The sequence below is a fragment of the Bombyx mori genome, chromosome 6 (assembly GCF_030269925.1).
Source record: "Bombyx mori chromosome 6, ASM3026992v2".
Classification (NCBI taxonomy): Eukaryota; Metazoa; Arthropoda; class Insecta; order Lepidoptera; family Bombycidae; genus Bombyx; species Bombyx mori.
The window spans coordinates 13,916,209-13,942,120 of record NC_085112.1 but is presented as its reverse complement, the minus strand read 5'-3'; the positions used below and the strand labels follow the sequence as shown (position 1 = coordinate 13,942,120).

At 38.3% G+C, this 25,912-nt stretch overlaps 1 protein-coding gene across 1 annotated transcript; it reads right to left on the bottom strand.

The window, feature by feature from the left end:
- Positions 1 to 1,110: 1,110 nt before the first annotated feature.
- Positions 1,111 to 25,672, bottom strand: LOC101742821 (ER membrane protein complex subunit 1). The gene is made up of 16 exons (XM_004923506.5): positions 25,485 to 25,672; positions 25,285 to 25,400; positions 24,352 to 24,483; positions 23,658 to 23,856; positions 22,879 to 23,203; positions 22,423 to 22,615; positions 21,870 to 21,986; positions 19,963 to 20,135; positions 18,378 to 18,524; positions 17,308 to 17,475; positions 16,465 to 16,569; positions 14,447 to 14,645; positions 13,544 to 13,696; positions 11,769 to 11,945; positions 10,958 to 11,191; positions 1,111 to 10,345 (listed from the first exon to the last, which is right to left on the bottom strand). The coding sequence occupies exons 1-16, from the start codon at positions 25,625 to 25,627 to the stop codon at positions 10,185 to 10,187; spliced, it is 2,742 nt and encodes a 913-aa protein (XP_004923563.1). The 5' UTR covers positions 25,628 to 25,672; the 3' UTR covers positions 1,111 to 10,184.
- Positions 25,673 to 25,912: the final 240 nt, after the last annotated feature.

The window sequence follows — 25,912 nt, the reverse complement described above, 5'->3', positions numbered from 1 at the left end:
CGTCGTGGAAGCGCGAAGTCGATAATGTACCTATTTTACTCCAAACTTCAGATAGATAATGCGCAAAAAAACCTCATTTTTCTCATTGATATCTATCTTTGTTATTTCCGTAAATACATTTTTATCTATGAAACGTGCGGACCGCAATTGTCATATTTTTATTTTTTAAAACGGAGCCCTTTCCTTTTTAATCTTAATAAAGACTTTTGCTTTATAAAGCACAAGTCCGGCCTCGCGTGGAGTACTGCTCCCATCTCTGGGCCGGGGCTCCCAAATACCAGCTTCTTCCATTTGACTCCATACAGAGGAGGGCCGTTCGGATTGTCGATAATCCCATTCTCTCGGATCGTTTGGAGCCTCTGGGTCTGCGGAGGGACTTCGGTTCCCTCTGTATTTTGTACCGTATGTTCCATGGGGAGTGCTCTGAGGAATTGTTCGAGATGATACCAGCATCTCGTTTTTACCATCGCACCGCCCGCCACCGGAGTAGAGTTCATCCATACTACCTGGAGCCACTGCGGTCATCCACAGTGCGTTTCCAGAGATCTTTTTTGCCACGTACCATCCGGCTATGGAATGAGCTCCCCTCCACGGTGTTTCCCGAGCGCTATGACATGTCCTTCTTCAAACGAGGCTTATGGAGAGTATTAAGCGGTAGGCAGCGGCTTGGCTCTGCCCCTGGCATTGCTGAAGTCCATGGGCGACGGTAACCACTCACCATCAGGTGGGCCGCATGCCCGTCTGCCTACAAAGGCAATAAAAAAAAAAAAAAAAAATAATCCACGCGGAATCCTTTTACGGATATCCGGTCGAGGGGGGTAACAGACCGGGTTTTGTCGGACTCCGGCGCCTCCAGAGAAGAAAATGGGGAAGAGGAAAACTGAGGTCCGCCTCTACGAAGCACTGCTCTTGCTAGGGCTAGTGCTAGCAACGTCCTCAAGTTAGAGCCTCGTGAGCTCATCTACTCGCTCGATGAATCTAGTATGAACCCTTGAGGTCACTAGAGACAAAAAAAAGTGCAAGTTGCTGTGTTCTCGCGGTCCCCACAATAAGGCTCGGCGGTCCGCCATTTGGCGACCTCTGGCGTAGATACAATAACAACAACACATCTACATCACTTAAACTTTATTTATACAAAAACATTACACAACAAACCCGTCAGTTCGTAGCGAATACATTCTGCATAGTCGTGTGCCTTCAGTGCCGGCACGACTGTATGGGATTCCATTCTATATTCGTCAGTGGAAAATAACAGTTTATTTTCAGAAGTTACTTTAAATACAATATAGTTAATACAGAGTCTTTTTAATGACTTAGCCACTCTAATATTTTATATTTCATCAAACATTTTCTATGCAATGCTTCGATATTAATATACCAAAAAAAACTATTTTAAATACATACATACCTTACATTTATGCCGTTGTCCATAAGCCACGGTGACTGCTTACCATCAAATGGATAGTATGCTCGTCTGCCTACGATGGCAATAGGAAATTATATATTATACAATATTAGACGCTTAATAGCAATTGCAATTTTATTATAGTATAAAAAAAAAATATTGCTCTTGAAGACAACGATCATACGGCCCACCTGATGGTGAGTGGTTACCGTCGCCCATGGACTTCAGCAATGTCAGAAGAGATTGAGAACTGAGAACGTAGATTAAGAATTTCGATGTTTCGTATGATGCGAGATTTTTTTTTTATTGCTTATATAGGTGGACGAGCTCACAGTCCACCTGGTGTTAAGTGGTTACTGGAGCCCATAGGCATCTACAACATAAATGCCGCCACCCACCTTGAGATATAAGTCCTAAGGTCTCAGTACAGTTACAACGGCTGCCCCAGCCTTCAAACCGAAACGCATTACTGCTTCACGGCAGAAATAGGCGAAATGGATTGTATGTGTATTGGAGGTGAATTGTCAGTCGAAAGTAATTACTAAATAACAATGCATTAGAACCATTCACTAAAAAGAAAATAACCGGGATAGAGCTCACATATCCTGGACATTTATTTATTACATCAAAAACCACGTTCGTGAATCAGTTTACTGAAATAACACATTGTTAAAGTGATAACGGTAGGCAGCGGCTTGGCTCTGCCCCTGACATTGCTGAAGTCCAGGGGCGACGGTAACCACTCACCATCAGGTGGGCCGTATGCTCGTCGTCTGTCTACAAGGACAGTAAAAAAAAAAATCAGTACACGATTCTCAAACAAGAGTGAACACAGGTATTTCGAGGTAATTATAATTTATATCGAAAATGATGGAACAGATTGAAAAAAAAAAAACAACAAGTCATTTGAAATAAATGCATTATAGAATAATTAATTTTTGTATATATATTTTTAATTACATATAAAATATAATTTGCTATTAGTTTACTAGCGTTCGGGCCATTCGTACACGATCGTACACATATCGATATCTCCCGACCACAAACTTAAATAAATTTATACAACCAAAAAATAAACAATCCCAAAATATTCCCGCAACAGAACACCGTCACACACACCAGTTAAGTATTAAAATAAAACTTAAACAATTTAACGGAAATAAATGGTAACATTTCTACATCTAAATCAACGGATTGTCTAATTGATCTATTTAAACTAGATTATATTTATATCATTAACTATTTTTTTAAATACATTAACAAACGTCACAGAATGTTGAAGATAGCCAGCTGAGAATGGTTTGGTTTTGCTGCTTCTTTAGAGCAGACATTTTTTTTTCATAGTGATGAACAAGCCATCTTTTCTCTAAAATAGTATATTTTTTATTGCTTAGATGAGTGGACGAGCTCAGAGCCCACCTGGTGTTAAGTGGTTACTGGAGCCCATACACATCTACAACGTAAATGCGCCACCCATCTTGAGATATAAGTTCTAAGGGTCTCAGTATAGTTACAACGGCTGCTCCGCCCTTCAAACCGAAACGCGTTACTGCTTCACGGCTGAAATAGGCGGGGCGGTGGTACCTACCCGCTACCTAGACATGTTTACTTTATAGTGCGACTTATAATGTGTTAAAACATATTAGATAAGTTATTTATTCATTTAACTACAAGTTTAGCGAACAAATGATTAGTGAATCTCTGGATCTTAGAGTGCTCCCCAGCCGTTGCTTTAATATTGAGGGATGAAAATCTATTACGTTTAAGCGCCATTTTTGCAACTTTACAAGAGCGCCATTTAAAGTTTAAAATTTGGAAAAAATATGATAACAAAACAACTTCTTCAGATATTTGAATGGGTAAACTCAATTAAAAACACCGAATTGTTGATAGTATTAACAAATAAAAGGGACCTTTAATTATAAAGAATTTTTTTTTATTTTTTTTATTGCCTTTGTAGGCAGACGGGCATACGGCCCACCTGATGGTGAGTGGTTACCGTCGCCCATGGACTTCAGCAATGCCAGGGGCAGAGCCAAGCCGCTGCCTATTATGCGGAATCTCACATTTCACTCCTCGATGTTTTACCTACTAAATATATATATATATATCTTCGATTCTATTCTTTTCATCTTCGATCAATAATACTACTAGATTCGCGATTAGCGCTTCAAAAGCGGCCCGAAAAATAAGACCACAAATAAATTTGTGGTCTTATTTCAAATTAGTATGGTCCAATCATAGCCAACACTAAGACGTCAAAACGCTGCAATGCGCGTTCAAAAACTGAGTAAAAAACCACCGTAACACCAAGGTTTTGGAAGGAATATCTTTTTTTGGTAAATTTATATTATTAAGTGTTTTTCATAAAATAATAAACACAATTATATTGTAAATAAAACACAATTTACGAATATTGTAATTGTTTGGCCAATGTTTGCAACAAGGCACCAACTATTGTAACAAACATCACCTATTCTTGGACAGGGAATGCATAGAGTAGTTTTGTTATTTTATAATGTTATTTTTGTTTGTAGATTTCCTAGTAGCCCCTTGTCGCTGTGCACAATGGATATGTATTGTCGCGAAAGAAAGAGGAGAAGAAATATAGAACTCTTTTAAAAATTCTAGAATTGTTCAATGGTGGTGGCAAATCAATGCAAAAAAGTATTAAAAAAACTTTATATGTATGTGTAAATATTTTAAGCGTATATGCTGAAAAGGATTGGTTTTCTGGGGGAAACGAACACAGCCATAAAATAAGCCTAAATTAAACTGATTATAGAAAAATTCATTGATTTATATTTGTAAAAAAGAAACCGCTCATATAAAAATGACTTCTAAAAGACAGCTTTATAACAAACTGAATCTGTTTAAAGGTAATTAAACCTACATTATTGTTTTAATTACTTCTGTATAAAGAATACGTGGAAAACATGTTTCGTGTTTCCTTTCATATTTTTTTTACTTTATTCAATTTTATTTTTTATCACCTATTTGTTGTAATAGCGGCAATGTAAAATATTATCTACAACTTTTTTGAATCGGTCAAAAATAGTTGCGACCATACAAAACAAACCTAAAACAAATATGTATATTCTGCAACTCTATGTCTTTCAATACTTACTGTGTTCTGAGCATTGAAATGTAATACCAAGAACTACATCTTGTTCCACAATACAATAAGCATGAAATTTTAAACAAATATTTTTAACCTTATAAATTAGGCTTTAAGTATCATTTTAGAATAAATATTTTTGTACTGATGACTTTTTATGTTCAAGTGACATTTTAAATTTATTCCATAATATTCTTTTTCTGACGAAAGGACCTAAATACATATATTTTGCAATGGTAATTAAACTTTATGTTTAAGTATTAAGGTTTATAATAAACTGAAGTCGTTAACATTATTAAACTTTTTTCTAAGAAATGAAGATGTTTTCGTGTCTGCAAACGTGGCCACTGGAGCGTCTTATTTTTGTTCCTGATCCGTAATCTAGTACTATTATTGATCGAAGCTTTTCATTCTGTGACGTTCCGAACCAGATATCAATAATTATCAACTACTTGACCAACCACATTAGAACTATCTAGAATACGTACATACATATCGACGCTTGAAAGGCAAACGTGACTAAGCGACAATGCGTGAACTTTACAGTAGACTAATTTAATGTTGAAATACCTGAAAAAATTATCTATTTTAACGAATCTAGCTGTAGGATTGAAATGATTTTAATAGAGCTAGAAATATATTTTTTTGCGCATCGAATATGGTTATTGCCTATCATTTATGTATAAAGCAGTTATTGTCACTTAGTCATGTTTACCTTTCAAGCCTCGATATATATACTAGAACTATCTAGAATATATTATATATAACGCACACGAGACAAATGTAATAACAGTAGCACATGACTGCATGTCGAGAGATGAGTGATTAGTAATAAAACTATATTTTTTAAGTTTTCGTTCCCACCGACTGTTTTGGTATAGATAAAATTCCTTTAAACAAAAACCAAATAAATAATAGTTTCAAAAAACTATCAAAATACACTTTTATAGAAAATGCAACTAAAAAATAGAAAGTTAATTTTAATAAATTTGAATTAAAAATAGTGTAAGATAAAATGATTTTATTGTAAAAAAAAGCGTGGGGTGCTTTTTCAGGATATTATCAAAACAACCCTTCTACTCATATCTGTTCATAAAATATTTATAACTACTGATACCATGCACCCCGCGCTTTTTTTACAATAAAATCATTTTTTCTTACACTATTTTTAATACAAATTTATTAAAATTAGCTTTCTATTTTTAGTTGGATTTTCTATAAAGGCTTATTTTGTTAGTTCTTTTAAACTATTATTTATTTTTCATTTTTTAGTTGAATTCCAATTTTTTCAATATATTTTTTAATATTGAATTGTCATCGGTACTTAATAAATATATCAAATTTCGATTTAATTCGACGTTTGGAAGGGGCTCAAAATCATGTTCAAAGATTCCTTTACAAACATACAAACGTCTGAAGCTAATGAAAGCGTAAAAAAAAAAAATTAACGATATTCGAATAACAGTTTCGCGATGATGAGATTAAGCTAATTTAGTAGACAAAGTCCAACGACCCGCGGGACGAGTGAAAGCACTAAGTGGACTATATATACATATAAAGCTCAACTGACAACTTTCGTTTGAAACAAAACATCTAATCGTTCACGTCTCGACATCACAAACACGTGAACTTTGGAACGAACGCTTATAATAAATTTTATTATTCCATTCCATTTATACTTAAATACCATTAACTATCTGATTTATGCTAAACAATAAATAGCGTTTAGGATACTTTTTCAAACTTATTAAATGAGCTAGCCTACTTTAGAGTGATTCGCGTGCGAACCTTGATGTTCCCTATAAATAATACAACACAAGTATTTCGTAATAAATAATTTAATGCATCTTGTATGAGAACATCCAATAACATTTGCACTGTTTTTGATCTTCCAATGGTGTTACACCTGTGCCCTCCTGGTGTTAAGTGGTTACTGGAGCCCATAGACATCTATAATGTAAATGCGCCACCCACCTTGAGGTATAAGTTCCAAGATGTAAGTCTCTAGTATAGTTACAACGACTGCCCCACCCATCAAACCGAAACGCATTACTGCTTCACGGCGGAAATAGGCAGAATAGGTACCTACCCGCGCGGACTCACAAGAGGTTCTACCACCAGTCAAAATATATGGATATTTCAAATCAAAATGAAAAATTTAATATATTCGTTGTCGTCTTAAGACGCGAATCACTCGACTCGACCTACCAAAAATACTTGCGTGTCTGTTCCTACAGCGCTAGATCAAATTGACCGATAATTAAAACCGAAATATCGATTTTGTCCAAATATCGATTCAATACAGAAAACGATTATACATTATTTTTTTTGGTTAATAGTAGAAATAACTATAAACAATGAGCAAATAAAATATTATATGCATATTTTAAGAATAATTGTCCCCATCTTTTTCGATAATGGTATTGTAAAGTTGAAATTTGTAAATTTAACTTTGAATTCTGTCAATTTGACCAAACACTGGTATGTTCAGTATTGATCAGACTACACGGCTGTTTCGCGCAAGAAATCGCTCAATTGAAAACAATCCTTTATTAATTACTTCTTCACACTAAACACTCATATTTATATAAATTTTTCCTATTACAGAATTATACCTATATGCAGTTTTATTATAATTTATTCCTTCACCTTACTAAATACAGCGTTAGTGAAACTTGAACACTCGATAGTTCGTGACGTTTCAAACAAAATTGAATTAATATTCGATACTTTTTACTATGCTTTTATAGTGGATGTTTTTACAAATAAATAAATAAAGTAAACTTTTTTCTACATAAAACAGAATATTTCACATCCGTAATACAGAGTCTGACATTCATATGTTCAAAGTATACAGGATTCGACTGAATGCATTATCGTGTGACGTCATTCGAGGCCAAAATAAGCAACAACCCCTTCTTCTTTGTCCTTATCCCACCAGGTTTTTTTGGAGCGAATTTTTCTATTTCATTCTCTTCTATCAGTCGTCATCTCAACACTCACTCCTCTCTCTCTCTCATATAGTCATTCACACACTCCATCCATGGCTTCTTCGGTCGACCTCTTCCCCCTCTACCTTGCACTATCATTTCCATACATCTCCTATATTTCCATACATAGTCACATGCATCTCCTCTCTATTACATCACATGTCGGTACTGCGCTAACCGTCCTCTCTCTCAAAAAAGCAAATACCTAATAATAAAATTATTGTAACACATTCCATGTAGATTTCGACAATCGCCACACATATGACGTCACGCGTTGCGATCAATGGTACAAGTTTTTAGGTTTTTAAATATAAATCATTTCATCGTCTTAAATATGTAACATATCTTGATTTTTTTCGTTGGAACATCAAACTCGTGATTTTTGTATCGATAACGAACTTCTAAAAATTTCAATAAATAAATACATTTACATACATGTACACATATATATGAAACTGAAAAGAGACAAATATATGATTTAGCATGTGAAAGACTGAGATGCAACACTTTTAGGGGGCTTCACTTGTGCCGTGGGCACACGAACGTTAAGCTTCCATAATATCGTTTAAAATTGACTTGAACTTTGCTTTGATTTGTGTAGAGGTGACCCTCAACAGCGGAGCTCGACACTTTTAAGCACGAAGAGACGATGCTTAAAAGCTTTCAGTGCTAAATCCAGACATACATTGCTTAATTAGTAATACAGTTAAACTATCAAATACAATGGGCCTAGGTTTAAGCAACCATTTACAATAAATTAACTTTCTATTCAAGATTTTTTTTCTTAGTAAAAAAACTAACCCTGTTAACGATACAGTGTGTGAATAGATGCACTATATTTTGTCTCTCTCTCTATCGTTTTTGAAATCGACTGACGATGCGAGACACATTCACCAAATTACCACACATTTATCAATCAACAAAATAATGTTTTTAAAGTGAAACTTCTTTAGGCGCGTTGAAAGTTGTTGAGTAAAATTGAACTCGTGACAGATTCGTTACGGCTAGAGAGAAAAGATACAATTTAGGAAGAGCGAGAGTGAGAAAATAGACAGAACGTCTCGCGAAACACTCAACCGTCGAGAGAGGGAAAGGACAAAGCGAGCTAGATCGTTTCTCTTATACACAGCATTCCCTAGTACAAGACAAATTTGATTTAAGGATGAAAAATGAAGAAAACCACAATACTACACACCGGAAAAGAAGTTTCAATTCTTTCACGTACACCAAGTTGCACGCGCGTCATTTTTTTATTTTTTATTTGCTATCAGGCACACGGCCGAGAGACAAAATGTCGTATATAAAGTATATAATAAGTAATTATTTCTAGACCACACAATAATTCTCTATTTTAGACTCATAAGATTTCCGTATGAACTTCCATGATTACAAATCGAAGAAAATCTTCTAATGAAAAGAAGAGAATCTTCTAAAACAATATCTACTTCACAATTGGTCTTAGAATCTGATGGTCAAGATCTTAAGAAAGGGACAAAAAACTTTACATGACCCCATAGGTATGACGTCGTAACCAAATGATAAATCATGCATCTATTTGTGAAGAATTGAATATCTTGTGTTCAGTGGTGAAAACGCTATCTATCTATATTTATATAAATTAATTATTGATTCTAGCAACTTAATTAGCTTCAAACAGCTTGCCGATTTGTATTAATCGACTGGTTATAGAATTTGAGAATCTATATTGATTTATATGTTTTTAAAAGGATATTATATCGGAATTAATTAGTGATTCAGGGCATAAAACAACAGAATAAGAGTTGTAACCAAACCCAACCGTCACCTCTGTCAATAACAATGACAATAATTTTTTGACAGCTGCTTGTCAGGCTGTGTGTGGGCGACATGGAAATAACAAAAACCATGCAATCCGTTCCCATTATAATTATATTAACGTTTGACATCGGAACAACAAACCCGTAGAGTGCCATTAACGATATTACAAAATAAATAATAACGCGAAATGTTTATTTTAACAACGACTATTTTGTATTTAACTGAATTAATTCGTTCTGTTGTCAATAATCATAAGATTAGTACAAGGCGTCACGGTCACGTCAGAATTTAATTTAGAATTCGTAAAACTTAAAAAAAAAGTTTTACGATTTGTAAATAAAATGCGTCATGGCCACGTCCGATCAGAATTTAGTTTAGAATCCTTAAAGGATTAGGAAAGAGAAAAAAAGGTTTAGAATTTGTAAATTTGCCTAAAATGTATTATTGAATATTAACAAACATCTCGTGGTTCGCATCTTTATAAACGAAAACAGCTCAATTGGACTATTAAGATTTTTTTTTACATGTGCACAATCCAACAATTACTCAACTATTTCATAATATTCGCATATCGTCAATGTGTCCTTTCGAAGAATTATCAATTAACAATACTATAAATTCATTAATCATAACGGGCCGGTGATAAATGCTTCATAATTTACGTGTACGTGCGATAGATGGCGCTGTGCTACTCAGTGTTGCCATGGTAACGCCGGCCACAACGAACCCAGTCGGAGACGGCCGCTCAGGGACAACGCACGTGCCCAACAGATTTAAATATGTAATTTCCAGTTATTGTGAGTGAGCGTGTACCAGTTTTGTCGTTTCCGTTGTAAGTAAGCGATATTTGGTGTCGCGCTGCAGACTCTGCTGCTCACTTCCAGGCCATCTTTAGCATCTTCCTCGCAGCGAAGTACTTGGTGCTGTACGTGGCGAGCACCAGCGCGGCGAGCACTACGCTGATGAGGTAGTAGTCGAAGTCGTCCTTGAGAAGGTCGAAGGTCTTTGACGGAGCTATCCTCGTGTAGAACAGGTCTGGGGGACAACGATTGTTATAGTTAGTTCCGAGTCTAATTATCGATTCGAAGTTCAGTTTTCACAAAAAAACAATAAGCATTTTGGTTTATAATATAGTAAAAGCTCCTTATTCACGCTTCGTTAATCCACGTTTTCACGATTCACATTGTAACTATGCTTGAGACCTTAGAACTTATATCTCAAGGTGGGTTGGCGCATTTACGCTGTAGATGTCTATGGGCTCCAGTAACCACTTAACACCAGGTGGGCTGGAAGCTCGTCCACCCATCTAAGTAATAAAAAAAATTAAAAAAACAGCGACCCAATTCCTATATTTGCGGCTAAAGGTTTTTATATTCGCGGATCTTTTACTGTATACATTCTAATATCATTAAAAATGACTAGTTTTTATTAGTAAACAAGAAATCAATTTTACAAATTTTAACAGTTTAAATCGTAATGTTTTTTTAATGTGTGCCTAGATGATTCGAGATGGTACTATTACACCAGTTTAGGTGGAGATCAGGTGCTCCTATTGCGTGGAACATCTGGTATCACATATAGAGGTAACTCCGTCGGTGATGACGCCGCGGTTTAAGTTATTGCTTCCTCGTCACGATGAGAACGTACCCAGTCCGGTGGCGAGCACGAGGCTGGTGGACTCGAGTCCGGAGGGCGCGGTGTGTATGCGGGTGAGGCGGAGCAGCGTCGCGTTGTAGTTGACGACGGCCTCGGCGGGCAGCGGCAGCTCGGGCGCGTAGGGCACCAGGCCCTCCTCGCGCGCCTCGCCCGCCGGGGACAGCGCGCGCCGGGGCTCCAGCAGCGCCCACGGCAGCTCCACGATCGCGCCCGTGCTCAGCGCCACTGTGACACAAGCATGCTTAATTTACTGGTAGGGCCTCTTATGAGTCCGCGCGGGTAGCTACCACCGCCCTGCCTATTTTTGCCGTGAAGCAGTAATGCGTTTCGGTTTGAAGGGTGGGGCAGTCGTTGTAACTATACTGAGACCTTAGAACTTATATCTCAAGGTGAGTAGCGCATTTACGTTGTAGATGTCCAGTAACCACTTAACATCAGGTGGACTGTGAGCTCGTCCACCCATCAACGCAATAAAAAAAAAATATTTTTTTTGTCACAACTGGGTGATTTTTTTATGGACGCACTGAGGACGCTAACATGAATCTATATATATATATATATGTGTGTGGCGGGTGTATACCCCTCAGACACAGCCCATTGAGTTTCTCGCCGGATTTTCTCAATGGATCGCGTTTCCGATCCGGTGGTAGATTCTACGAAGCACGGCTCTTGCTAGGGTTCGTGTTAGCAAAGTCGTCAGGTTTGAGCCCCGCGAGCTCACCTACTAGTTAGGATTACGCTGAAATAGCCTCTCAAGACTATCTTAATTAGACTATCAGCTTAGGAAAAGGTGTATACGCACGCAGCACGTGCTTGTCGGTGAGCGAGCGCTCGGTGGCGGAGAGCGCGGCGGCGGCGGGCGCGGCGGGCACGATGTAGGCGTGGCGCTGCACGTGCGGCGCGCGCGCCCCCCGCAGCGAGCTGAACGCCGCGCCCGCCGGCACCCAGCGCTCCGGGCCCTCGTACAGCTCCAGGGTGGCTGCAACCACACCCAGCCCAGATAACTACCCAGCCACTGGGCACTGACGACGCCGCTATTACAACTTAATATCGACGCTTGGAAGGCAAACGTGACTAAGCAGGCAATAGATATAAATAAAACAGTTTAAGTAAATATGCTGATCGTATATTTAGATATTGTGTTGTGTGTATATTGTGCATAGAAATAGAAATAAGAAGTAAGAATTAGAAAACTTAAGGAAATTGTATTAGATTGCGGAAAAATAGCGAGAACTGCAATAATAAAGAGAATTAGGCTTAGCATTGGCTCCGATAACGTTGGAGGTAGAATTTGTAAAACGATTTAAAAAAAAAAACGTGACTAAGCGACAATAACTACTTTGTACATAAATATAGGCAATAACCATATTCGATGCGCAAAAAAAATATATTTCTAGGTCCATTAAAATCATTTCAATCCTACAGTTAGATTCGTTAAAATAGATGTTTTTTCAGGTATTTCAACTTTAAATTAGTCTACTGTAAAGTTCACGCATTGTCGCTTAGTCACATTTGCTTTTCAAGCGTCGATATCATTTCTGACCAAAATAAATGCATTCATCAAAGGGTCGTTTTCAATTTTTCGGCCAAAAAAGTAATGATTTCATGAATTTAAACTTTTCAAAATTTTTTTGTATTTAGGCATGTTCCGAATAAAAAATTCTTCATCACAATCAAGTCAATCACTCATTTATTGATAATATAATATAATATTCATTTATATTTTTTTCATTTTACGCATTTGATAACGCCAACACGGATGACAATTTAAATAGGAACTTTTTTAAAAAGCTTAGAAATCGTACTTATTTTGTTTTTAATAATGTTCTAACATCCAGTTAGTTTTCCTTTATTAATGTATTACACACTGATTAAATAAAATTGTGGAATTTCAACACGCATTACTGCAAAAATAATTTTTAAGTTCTAATTTTTGTATAAAATATATTTTGTAAAAATTGTATTTACGAATATATAGTTATAGGACGACGTGCTTGTTGTCACGACAACAAATTTACTGTACTTATAATTACGGTAACATTAAATAACAATTAAATCAAAAAACTCGCTTTTGGTCCCAAATTTGAAAACGACCCTAAATATCTAAAATTTCAAAGACTTTTCAAAGACAATTGCTTTTCAAATTATTTGTACAGTTTATTTGAACGTTTTTTCTTTGTTCATTCAACGGACATGCACCGTTGGACATAGGCCTCTCCCAAGGTACGTACCTTATAACTGGTCCCACAAAACCTGTATCTAGCGGCTTCCCGCGACTTTTACCAGGTCGTCTGTCCACCGTGTTCCAATACGCAGTCACCGCTCGAGGACTCTTCGGTCCCATGTGTTCAACGAGCGATGTGCCCGGCCCACTGTCACTTCAATCTTTCAACTTCTCGGGTTGTGACAGTTCTCTTGCGGAACTCCTCATTGTAGGCAGCGGCTTGACTCTGCCCCTGGCATTGCTGAAATTCATGGGCTACGGTAACCGCTCAACATTAGGTGGGCCGTATGCTCGTTTGCCTACAAGGTCAATAAAATAAAATAAATTGATTCGGAACTAAGCTCTGTTCTCACCGATCTCGTGGCGGCGCTGCTTGTCGTTGTAGTAGAGGTAGGCGAGGAAGTGCTCGGAGTGCAGCGGGAGCGCGGGGCGGCGCGCGCGCCGGTGCACGTGCGCGCTCAGCACGCCGCCCGATACGCCGTCCACGCACGTCGCCACCACCACGTCTGGACACCAACCGAACGATATTACTTTATACAGGGTGTTCTCTAACGTCAAGCCGAAACGGAATGACAGGATTGATTGTAATTAACATTATTATTTATTGTCATTATTATTAGGGAATCCAAAACTCGTATAAATATAAGCCTATCCATTAAGTACATGTATTTTCTACATGGATACCAAGTTTCAAGTCAATCGGATGCATGGTTCAGTAGTTATAACAAAACATCCGTAAAAAACGCTATAGATTTATATATCAGTATAGATATAGATATAGATGATAGTCGACTTTTTTTTCTACCTAAGCTGATAGCATTGAGAGGCTATTGTAGCGTAACCTTGACTAGTAGGTGAGCTCACGGGGCTCAAACCTGATGACGTTGCTAGCACTGGCCCTAGCAAGAGCCGTGCTTCGCAGAATCTACCACCGGATCGGAATCGCGACCCACTGAGAAGATCCGGCGAGAAACTCAGTGGGCTGTGTCTGTGGGTTAATTCGCTCATCGAGCCCTTCGTCGCAAGCGACGGGTTCGACGAAAACGATGACCGGAGTCGAGTCGAATGCTGCAGTGAGACCACTATAGTGAGGGAAGATACCTTTTTTTTATTTTATTTTTTTATTGCTTTGATGGATGGACGAGCTCACAGCCCACCTGGTGTTAAGTGGTTACTGGAGCCTATAGACATCTACAACCGTAAATGCGCCACCCACCTTGAGATATAAGTTCTAAGGCCCCAGTATAGTTAGTTACCTTTGTGCACGGGGTCCGGTCCCTCGGTGAGGAGCAGCACGAGGTTGGGGTTGAGGTGCTTGTACAGCACGCTGCGGTCCGGCAGCACGCGGCCCGCGGAGTGGATGCGCTCGGCGGCCGGCTTGCTCACGGACCACACCACGCGCTGGGACCCACCCCCGGACAGGTCCACCGACCAAATATTCTTTGCCGACACGCGCTGTAACCAAAAACTACGCTTAACAAAAGTTCACCACTACGATCTTGTCAATATCCAGTAGTACAATTACTGTGCCATAATTTAAAAAAAAACTATCAAAAATAAACCCAATACTTTTACTGTACATATTTACTGTATTGTACATCGAAGCTGTAGCATAAGTCAAACATTTAGAGTGGTAGGACCTCTTGTGAGTCCGCACGGGTAGATACCACCACCCTGCCTATTTCTGCCGTGAAGCAGTAATGCGCTTCGGTTTGAAGGGTGGGGCAGCCGTTGTAACTATAGAACTTATATCTCAAGGTGGGTGGCGCATTTACGTTGTAGATGTCCAGTAACCACTTAACACCAGGCGGGCTGTGAGCTCGTCCACCGATCTAAACAAAAAAAAAGGAATAAAAACTATATTCTTCTCTGTCGTTTCCTCATTGCTGAGGGTCGTGACCACCTTGGTCCAGTTTTTGCACCAGCTTCCTCCAATGCTGCCTGCATTCGGCCTGCTTAATGGCGCCCGGGACGCTGGTGTTTGTGGCCTCCTTGATAATGTCCGTCCACCTGGTTGGCAATCTTCCTCGACTTCTCTTTCCTTCCACGTGACCTACAACTATTAATTTTTCCAAGTTCTCGGGATTTTGTCGGGCCACGTGTCCGAAGTACTTGAGGAGACGCTGCATGCAGATTGTAGATAGACGGGTCTTGACGTTTAGCTCCTCGAGAATTGACACATTTGTTCTGCGCTCCGTCCATGATACGCCCAACATTTTGCGCCAACACCACATTTCAAATGCGTCAATTCTCGATCGGGTACGGCCCTTGAGGGTCCACGTCTCAGAAGCGTACAAGAATATGGAGAAGATAAGGGTTCTCATGAGCTTTATCTTAGTTTTTTTATTTATGCTGCGATTTCTCCAAATCTTCTCCAATCGCTTCACGGCTGATTTTGACATCTGGGCCCTCCTGACCACCTCCCTGTCACAATCACCGTCACTGGATATTAATGACCCCAAGTACACAAATTCCTGCACCACGTCCAGGTCACGCAGTTCGTGAGTGCGTGTCATTGTGCCAGCTCTATCGACAAACATCAATTTCGTTTTGGATCGGTTGATGCAAAGTCCGTAATCTTTGCTAACGACTTCCACTCTCCTCAGAAGCTCATGCAATTCTCGCTCCGAGGTACCGATTATAGTGGTATCATCAGCGAAACGAAGATTACTAATTCGGTGGCCTCCTACACGAATACCCCCCTCCCAGTTCTCCAGAACGAGCCTCATAATGTGTTCACCGATGAGGTTGAAGAGTTGTGGGGAAAGAATACACCCCTGTCTGACTCCACGTTCGGGCTTAAATGGATGGGAAAACTCATTGTCCATTCTGACTCTCGTAATTCCATCCATATATAGAGTCTGAACAAGGGAGACGAGGTGGTCCGGTATTCCCATCTCTTGCATCACGTCGAACATTTTCTTCCAGTTGATGCAGTCAAAAGCCTTGGCGTAGTCAATGAAGCAGAGAGCCATCGGGACGTTGAACTCCCTTGCCTTTTCGACCAACTGCCTTATGTTTAAGATCTGCTCTCTGGTTCCTCGACCCTTAACAAAACCCGCTTGCTCTTTTGCGATTTGCCTACTGATAAAACTCTCCAGTCTTTTATTGATAATATGGAGGAGAATTTTACTGGCATGCGAAACTATATATCCTGCATCAAAAGTAGGAGGAACAAAGCAACCAAAAAAAAAAACCAGCTGTTAGTTTCGGGCAAACATCGTGATACGCGAGGTCCATATACTAGAATGGCCGTGTGGAGCGTTGACCTCACCTCTCCGTCGTGCCGCAGGGCGTAGCCCCGGACCACGGCGGAGCTCCGGTCGGCCACGTGCATGTACATGTTCTCCACCAGCGGCGCCGAGGACTCCGGCAGGATCTGCGGATACCAAACACAACAAATAAAACATAGCGTCTGCTGCAGCAGCTATCTTGTAGGTCGGTAACGGTGTTGTCGCGACCACCATGTGGATGGAAGGAACATCGAGGGGTGCAAAGCCAAGGGCTTAGAGTGACATTTATCTTTGTAATTAAAAGTACATTTTATTTGTATTAGCATCAATAGTTCGGTGGTTTTAATTGAACTCCAATTAAGTTTACTCCATTACACATAGCTGAAGAAGATTTTTTTGTTTTGATATTTTTTCCAAATTTTAAACTTTAAATGGCTATCCGGTAAAGTTCTAAAAATGTCATCCTTTATGTTGTTACGCCGCGGTAAGAGTAATGCCATCTATCGCCGAATAGCCGAACGAATATCAAAGGATCTGGTAGCATCTAGAACGCTCGAAAAGTACGACGCCATCTATTGTCAGATAGTGGAAACACACATCGAAAATACTCGACTTGTGAGGAATTTTCTCGATAATTCTAGGGATGTCGTATGGACTATACAAGCGTTGCAGAGATGGCACGCAGTCAGTCAGTAATCGGAACTAGTCGAAGCGAAACAGCGAACGGATCACCTGAAGCCAAGCGGAAGAAGTGAATTAAAAAATTTCAAGTGTTCTGTGAGTGTTCTAAGTGCTAGTACAGTTCCAATTTATACTTCGGTAGATTTTTTATTTATCCCGAGCCCCAGCGCGTAACAATATGATGAGTAGTGTTGCAAACTTACCTGCACGTTCTCGTCCTTATCGAGCAGTATGAGCGCGTGGAGCTTCTGAGCGTCTGCTTTGTACAGGACCGCACATTGTAAGATCTGCACGTCCAAGTGCAAGGTCTGCTCCCCGACGGGAGTGCCTCGGATCGGATTTAAACTGACGATCAGACCGTTGCCTGTTTCCTGTTAAATATAATTAAGGAGCTTAGTTTATGCACAATTGCCTATGATTTTGGTTCGGCAGTATATCCATCCACCGCTATGTGAGACTTCAGATCTAACACTCACAACTCTAGACGCTTAAAGCTCCAAGTTCCTCCAGCCAACGGCTGTGCCACCCTTCAAACCGAAACGCATTACTGCTTCACGTTAGAAATAGGCAGGCTGGTGGTACCTACCCGTGCGGATTCACAAGAGATTCTACCACCAGTAATAACGTAAATTATAATTTTACGGGTTTCATTTTTATTACAGCCTGGCCAGCGAAAAAGTTTCGTAGATTATATATTATTATTTTTCTATTTGGCGTCTCAAACATAACCGGGAACGACAATAGGTTAAATTCAATTCATTCTAAGCTCTGTGAGCTTGTTTCAAACTGCAACTGGGTACTGAGATAATGGTATCATCGGGGAGACCGCGGTCCTGGGTTCTGTCCTGGACGGGGGTCTGGCACCGGGGTGATTGTATTAGAAAGCTGTTTGATGGGCGACTGCTTCCATCTAAGCCAAGATACAGACAATGTCCTCTTTTTTTATTTTTATTTGATTGCCCTTGTAGGCAGACGAGCATACGGCCCACCTGGTGGTGAGTGGTTACCGTCGCCCACGGACTTCAGCAAGGGCAGAGCCAAGCCGCTGCCTACCGTTAAGTGACCTCTACAAGCTTCGTTTGAAGAAGGACATGTTATAATGCTCAAGAAACATCGTGGAGGGAAGCTCATTGCAGAGTCGGATGGTACGTCGCAAAAAATATCTCTGGAAACGCACTATGGATGACTGCTAACATTGCTAACCCCTAACATTGTTGTCCTACCCTTCGAGCAAGACGGAAGTAATAATGAAACATCACAGATGTCCTCGGACCTCGTGTTTCCCGACGACGGTGAGGTAGGCGTCGTGCGGCGGGTGGCGCGCCGACCGCCGCGTGAACATGACCGCCGCCTCCGTGTTCAGGTTCGGCTCGTACAGCTTCCACAGTATCTCGCCCGACAAATTGTCCATGCCGAAGATCTGAGAACAAAAACAACAAATTATAATATCTAATCTCAAATTTCTCCCTGTGCGTCGTATTCCTCAGTTCTGAGGGTCGTGACCTTTACTGAGCAATTTTGTTAGGACTATGTTCCTCCATTCACTTCTGTCCTCCGCGCAGTGGATAGCGACATTGATGCTGGATTCCAAATTCGTATTAATCTGATCGGACCAGCGCATGGGACTACGCCCCCTAGGCCTCTTTCCTTCCACTTTGCCGGTGATGAGAAGTTTTTCGAGATTTTCACCCTTTTTCTTCGCAACGTGACCGAAAAAAATCTAATCTCAAATAAGCAATAATAAAATCGATTGTAAAACAAAAGAATATTCCAGAGAGAGGCTGGTGTGAGCTATCACTAAAGAATATTTTTGGTAGTGTTAAGTTAAAAATACTCATATTGGTGTGTGGAGACTAATTTTTCGTTTTAGATGGGTTAATGACGTCACGGGACAAATGGTGTTAAGTGTTCACTGGAGCCCATTGAGATCAAAAGGCCGTGGGACAAGATGTCTAACTCTCAATTAATTGTGTAACATTTTTCGGATCAACGGATCAACGTCGCGTCATACATTGACGGCTGTGATTGGCCAGCGATGACGTGTATCGCACAAACCAATGAGAATTCAGGAACGCAACAAAGACACACAAAAAAATGGCCGCGCATGTCAATTTGCCTAATTCTGTGTAATACCTCTAAGAAATACAAGCAATGAAGTTGTGAGATCTGTTTTATTTAGTGTTTCTTCAGGTTTAAATGTGTAATAACGGTGATTTATTAATTGTTTAATATCTGTGAAAGTGCACAAATGTAGGAAAATGAAACAAAGCCGCTGAACGTAGCTTCTCGGGATCCTCCAAAAAGCCGACTGAAAAAGTCTCAGTAAATGACCATCATTTTACTGAGATTATATTTCATCTCATATTATCTCATTTCATTTAATTTCATCCCAGTTGATCTCAAATTAATCATCTTCATTTCATGTCATTTCACTTCATATTCTCATTTTTCATTAAAATAAGAATATAAATTAAAATAAGATATGACTTAAAGGTCTTAGTTACCAGGTCATAAAATCCCTTTGAAAAAAAAATTGTAATGATAGTGGCATATTTTGACATTTTCGCCACAGAGTATAAAAATCAGCAATGTCGGAAAGGCAAAGGAATATTTTCATACAGTTCGTAAACATGACGTCACCACAACATTTTTAGTTTTTAATTATCCCAAATTAAGTAATATAACTGTAATTTAGCTCAGAATTGAAAAATAAAGAAACGGTATTTCTATTTTATGCATGTTAATTTTTTGAAATGTTGTCAATTGTGTAATTTTTGCGATTAATTAGATTATTCCTGATAACATTAACGTGATAGCTCCAACAGTATGTTAGTTAGGTATTGTGTGTAGGTAGGTACCTTGCCGGTGTCCGTCAGGAGCACCATGATCTTGTGCAGGTTGAAGTAGTCGCGCACGAGGGGCGGGGGCTCGTCCGCGGCCGCCGCGTCCCCCGCCAGCAGCGCCCGCACCGCGCCCTGCAGCTGCTGGAACTGACTCTGCAGCCGCCGGGTGAACGCCGCCAGTACCGAACCTGGGGTAACAGTGGAAACAAACTCGTGGTAAGACGTATTGTGTGTCCAGGTATGTACCACCACCCCCCGGACCGGGTATCTGTAAATGGATTCCACAGCGTTAAAAAAAAAGTACCACCACCCCGCCTACTTCTGCCGTGAAGTAGTAATGCTTTTCGGCTTGAAGATTGGGCCAGCCATTGTACTGTAAAAACGGAGACTTTAGAATTCATGTCTCACAAGGTGGGTGCCGGAATTTACTTTGTAGATGTCTATGGACTCCGGTAACCACTTATGGTCGGGTGGGCCGTGAGCTCATCCATCCACCAAAGCAATAAATAAGTTGGATAATATAACGTTCGTCCTAAGCTTCACACCGAAATGCATTACCACTCTGACATGGAAATGTGTTTTGCAAAACAAAATCAATATTCAGTCAAGGCTCAATGTACCTGATTGATACAATGATTGATAATTAAAAAATATGAGCATCTTAGTATTATAGTAAACAAGTAATACTATAAACTATATTATATGTATAATTATTAAATAAATAATAAACCATTATTTGGCACAATATGAATTTCCCAATGAATTCAACCGTTTAACATAAGATCCCACAGTGTCTACTGCTGGACATACCCCCCCCCCCCCAAGCCTCGCCACGACCCTCAACAGGTCCTGGGTCCACCTCGTGGGAGATCTACCACCGCCCGTGTTCCGGTCGCCACACGAGAACTCTTCGGACCCATCGAATATCCACTGCTACTTCAACCTCACAATCCTTTGCGATATATCAGTTACTAACGAACCGCCCTAGCTTCGCTTGGGAAAACTGTAATTTATTATTGATTTCTCCACTATTTCATGGATGTTATTTATTATACATATAAACCTTCCTCTTCAATCACTTTATTTATTAAAAAAACGCATCAAAATCCGTTGCGTAGTTTTAAAGATTTAAGCATACATAGGAATATAGGGACAGAGAAAGCGACTTGTTTTTATACTATGTAGTGATAATGTTTTTTTGCGGATCTCCTTATTCCTAATTTGATCTGATGGAGAGATTCGATAAATTTATTTAACTATATGTACGATTTATAAAATGTTATGCTTCAACCAAAAGAAAACTGCAGTATTTATTATTATAATGACATAGTAATGGCTTCACCAGCAATATGTATGCGTTTATATTAAAGATGTTTAATTTAAAAAATTAGAACAATGGGTTAGATTGCATTCTTAGAATTAAGATTGAAATGAATATATTTAAATATACAAACATTGAGTATGCTTATAACATGCAATAAATGAAAATTTACAAGATCTTACTTGTAAGGATATAAATAATAAACATATATTATTATATTATTTTGGAAACCAAAAACATAATATGGTATGGATTAGTGAATATGTGTTATAGCTATTCTAGAAGTTTCAATATTAATAATGAAAGCACAAAATTTAAAATTCAACTATTGATGAATGAAGGAATTACAAAAAAAAAAAGGTTACACTAAAACATTCATTCATTCGTTCATTCACAGACACTGCTATAGTATACTCACTGTGCATCTTGGCTGCTAAAAAAATAAGAAAAAAAGTTTGTTACTTCCAAAACCCAGTTAAATTATTAACAAATATATATGAAATATAAATTAATATTACATATAAAATTAGGTAGGTTATGTATTTAATTATTTAGAGACAGTACGTCTTTAGTTAATCATTAACCAAGTTTTATATAATACCTTCTTTCTGATCAAATTCCGATTCAATAGCCGCGTCCAAGTCTGACACTGGCAAATCCACAAACTCGACAGCCACCACATTGGCTAGGGCTTCCTCGCGAGTCCATAGCACTCTCCCTGAAATATAAATGCATTGATATCCGTCAAAACAATAATACCACAAAATATAGATGTGTCATAGTCGTAAGCGATAAGATTACAAAATAAACTAAGGTTGTATTAGTCACGAAAGGTACTGATACATCTGGTACTAAGGAATTGTGATATATTATTTTAATATTAAGTTTTTAAGCAACCAGCACGGATAATACCATCATCTAATATCTCTCATTGGAATAAAATAAATTTTACACTTTTTAAGCGGAGCCCTTTTCATTGTCCGCCACCAGGTTTTTAATTAGTCAGTCCGGTGACAAAAGTTGGTATCACCGCATATTGAACTGCCAATTGATAGATTTTCGTAAGTTTCGGTTGTTCTTTTTCTTATTTATTTCAAATACATATCTTGAAATTTTTTTTTTTATCAATTAAGCTAGTTTTAAATAGTATTAACCTTCTTGCTGTATCAAATGGCTGGCATCATCGGCAGCAGTGACCAGGATCCTGCATACATGCTGTTCCCTGGCTGTCTTAGTGCAAATCACCGCAGACAACTCCGGCTCCGGTATCGACAGACTGCGGTCCGACCAGCCAATCTCATTTACTCTTTGCCCAGAAACTAAATTGTGGGCCATTAAGGTGAAACCCTGTATATGATACAGTAAATTATTATCTCAATGCTACCAAATTTTCTAGCTGTAACATTTTTCCATTATTAGAGGCAAAAAAATACTCAAAAACGTATTTTCATTTTGTTCCAACACGTGACACGTTTTCTTGAATATGCCAAATATGCATTATATATTGACAAAAAGTGTCAGATATCATAAAGCTTTATTACCACATTACCTTCATTTAAAGATAAGGTTCCCTTAAGTCTATTAAAACGAGTAAAAGCTATTTGACTAACCTTAGCCTCATCATTCCAAGTCTGCAAAACTAATGGTCCGCTAGCGCTATCCACAAGAGCAACACTTGCAGATGGCTCACTGATAGCTATATTGATCGCTTCAAACTTATTGCCACGGATCAATATGATTTTTTCATTTAATAGAAACCCTGGTATGACTGTGTTAGTGTCGAAGGGATTCAGGTTTCCATTCCTTGCCGTTGTGTATTCTGCTAAAGGTTTGCTTATGATTTGTACAGCATCAGACGTAACATCCATGGATAAGAGCAGCTGGTTTCCGGGTGATCCCGAGATACAGGTGTAATATGGTGGAGATAAGACACAGCTATGGAATATGAAATAAATTATCGATTATTATTTGAATCTACCACTATTTATAATTAGTTTAAAAAGTTATCATAAATGAACAGACAACATTTTGGCTGGATTCTTTGCATATGTGAAGACCGAAAGCAGAGATCATAAAATCAGGCCATAGGTTCCTCTGCCCACCTTATGTTAGAGGTCAATAGAATGCATAAAGACCACAACAAAGTTTGCCCCAGTTTGATATGGATGACTGAAGTCAATACATTAGAATAAAAATACATTTTTAGCACGACTGTCTGAGTCCTCTTCATTAATTCAGCATATGATTTTTATCAATAATATGAATCATTTTTATGACAATTAATCAATTATTGATTAGAATTTGATTATATTCAGTCTATTATTATTTTTACAATTTAAAATGGTACAATCAGTACTTTAATTGGAGTTAGCAGGTTAAAAATACAAACCCCTCATTGATCCAAACAGCAGGTAGTTTCGAAGTTGCTCCTCGATTATGTCCAGTAGCTACATTGTAGACGCTGACCTCAATGTGAGAGCCAAATTTCGGCACCATATGAACAAGCAGACCATTCTGAACCCACCATTCGGAGAAATCAGTGTGCTCATTCTTCTGGAGGGTGAGGCCCCATTCCCAAATTAGTACGCCTGAAGAAAATACCCATGATTATATTTTATTATTATTAGTAATATTTCATTATGCCTTTATGGTACTATATATAATGATGAATACTAGATTACTATAAATAATGAATACAGCAATAATGTCTAGTAATAATGCAAACTGATTTTGCATAAAAATTTGGAATTTAAATCAAGTGTTTTCTTACTTGATGTATGTAACTGATTCTTTTTTTTTATGTTGCACCATATTTTTAATCATTAGTACAATTTTTTACAGCTATAGAAGGCATGCAGACATACTAACAATTAATGACTTAATTACTAGAAAACATAATATCCATATAATAATGATTGATTTGTTTCGGTCCTATAGACACAGTTTTAGAAATTGAAATACTTGTGTAGAATTAAATATAAGCAAAATAAATGATACTGATGGCCCAGTTGACACACTCATTTCCCTTTCAGTCTGCAAAAGAATCATCACCCCTAAAAAGCCAATTAAATATTTTTACGTACCAGTACTCAAGTCCCATCCCCTAACGAGATAAGGATTGGAGCCCGTCACGGTGATTATTTGATCTGATAGATGCAGCAACTGGATGTTGCCAGAAGATGTACTCTCAAACACATGCCTCCACACTACCTGCCCTGTTAAATTTTAAAATATGAGTTGAGTTTGAATATTGAATATAAATTGAGTTTATTGAGTGTATAGTTTTAACAGCCGTTAAATTTCCAATTTTATTTTTTACCAAAAAACTGCATATATACTAGTGATAAATAATTTTGTGAGCTCACTTGGATAGGTACCTCACTTATGCTAGTACAGCTTTAATGAATATGATACAAAAAGAGCACTGAGAGAATGTTATTATTTAAATTCAAAGAGGTTGGCATTTTTTTTTTTTATTCTGTAAATGATTGAGTTAGTAAAAAGACAGGGTGGTGCTATTGTAGGCCTACATTACTCAACCAGGTAACTGATAACTAAGCTCTGGTATCTCTAAATCCTACTAAACAGACTGCTACCTAATAAGATTAGTTAATCTATGATTTTCCTAAGCAATAAAAATTTAGGTGTATTTGAAACAAGACATGTGCATAATTATAGTTATTAATTAATATGTTTTAACTGTGTTGATTTTATAATGCATAATCAATAAATTTAAGTAATCAAGTTATCATAAATAGTGATAGGGACAATAAACAGTAAGATTTAAGTATGGGTTCTTATCAAAACCATAGGACATACACACTATATATACCCTAATGAATCGGTGGAGCCCTGACTATAGCAATTTTAAAACTATGACTGACTACATCATGTTTTAAGTATTCAACCATAAAATCAACGAATACTGTGAACTTATTGATGCAGATATCTATCAATACCGTGTTTTGAACTAAAAATTATTTTTTAAAAGTTTCGAATAATTAAAATCGGCGTACCTGTCTTCAGATTGAGTGCAGCTAAAACATTCTCTTCGGTCGCTACTATTATCTTCCTGGCGGTTGAAACCGTATCGAATTGGGCGAACTTTATACGCCCAACATAGCTTTGGCGCCTGAAAAGGTTAATTTTATTAGAAAAATAATCCTTGAAAACTAACGATGTCATACAAGGGGCATAACCTAAAATGCATAGTTACCAGTCAAACTTCCCGATTTGATCCTCATAAATGCACATGGATAAATTAATTAGACTAAAAAACACAATAAACCAATTTATACTGTTTAAACATTTTAATAAACCCATAAAATTAGGCTTTAGATTTATTGACAAATTCCCCATCTCCGAAAGACCAGTGTCTGACAGCGGTGATAATTGACAATCCTGACATTGACATAACGATTATAGATTGCCATAATTTTTTTAAAGATTTTATGGCCTGGTTATACTAACATTTTTCTAGAGGAACTACAAAAACTGCTATTCTAGAAGGATCAACCTTATAACTAAAAGAAAACTTTTCGTCTGGTTTATACTGTACGCAACCTGTACTGGAAACCTGAGTGATCTTTCTGTGCACATTTTAGTTGGTATGCATATTTTAGTAATTGTCTTATTATTTCTTCA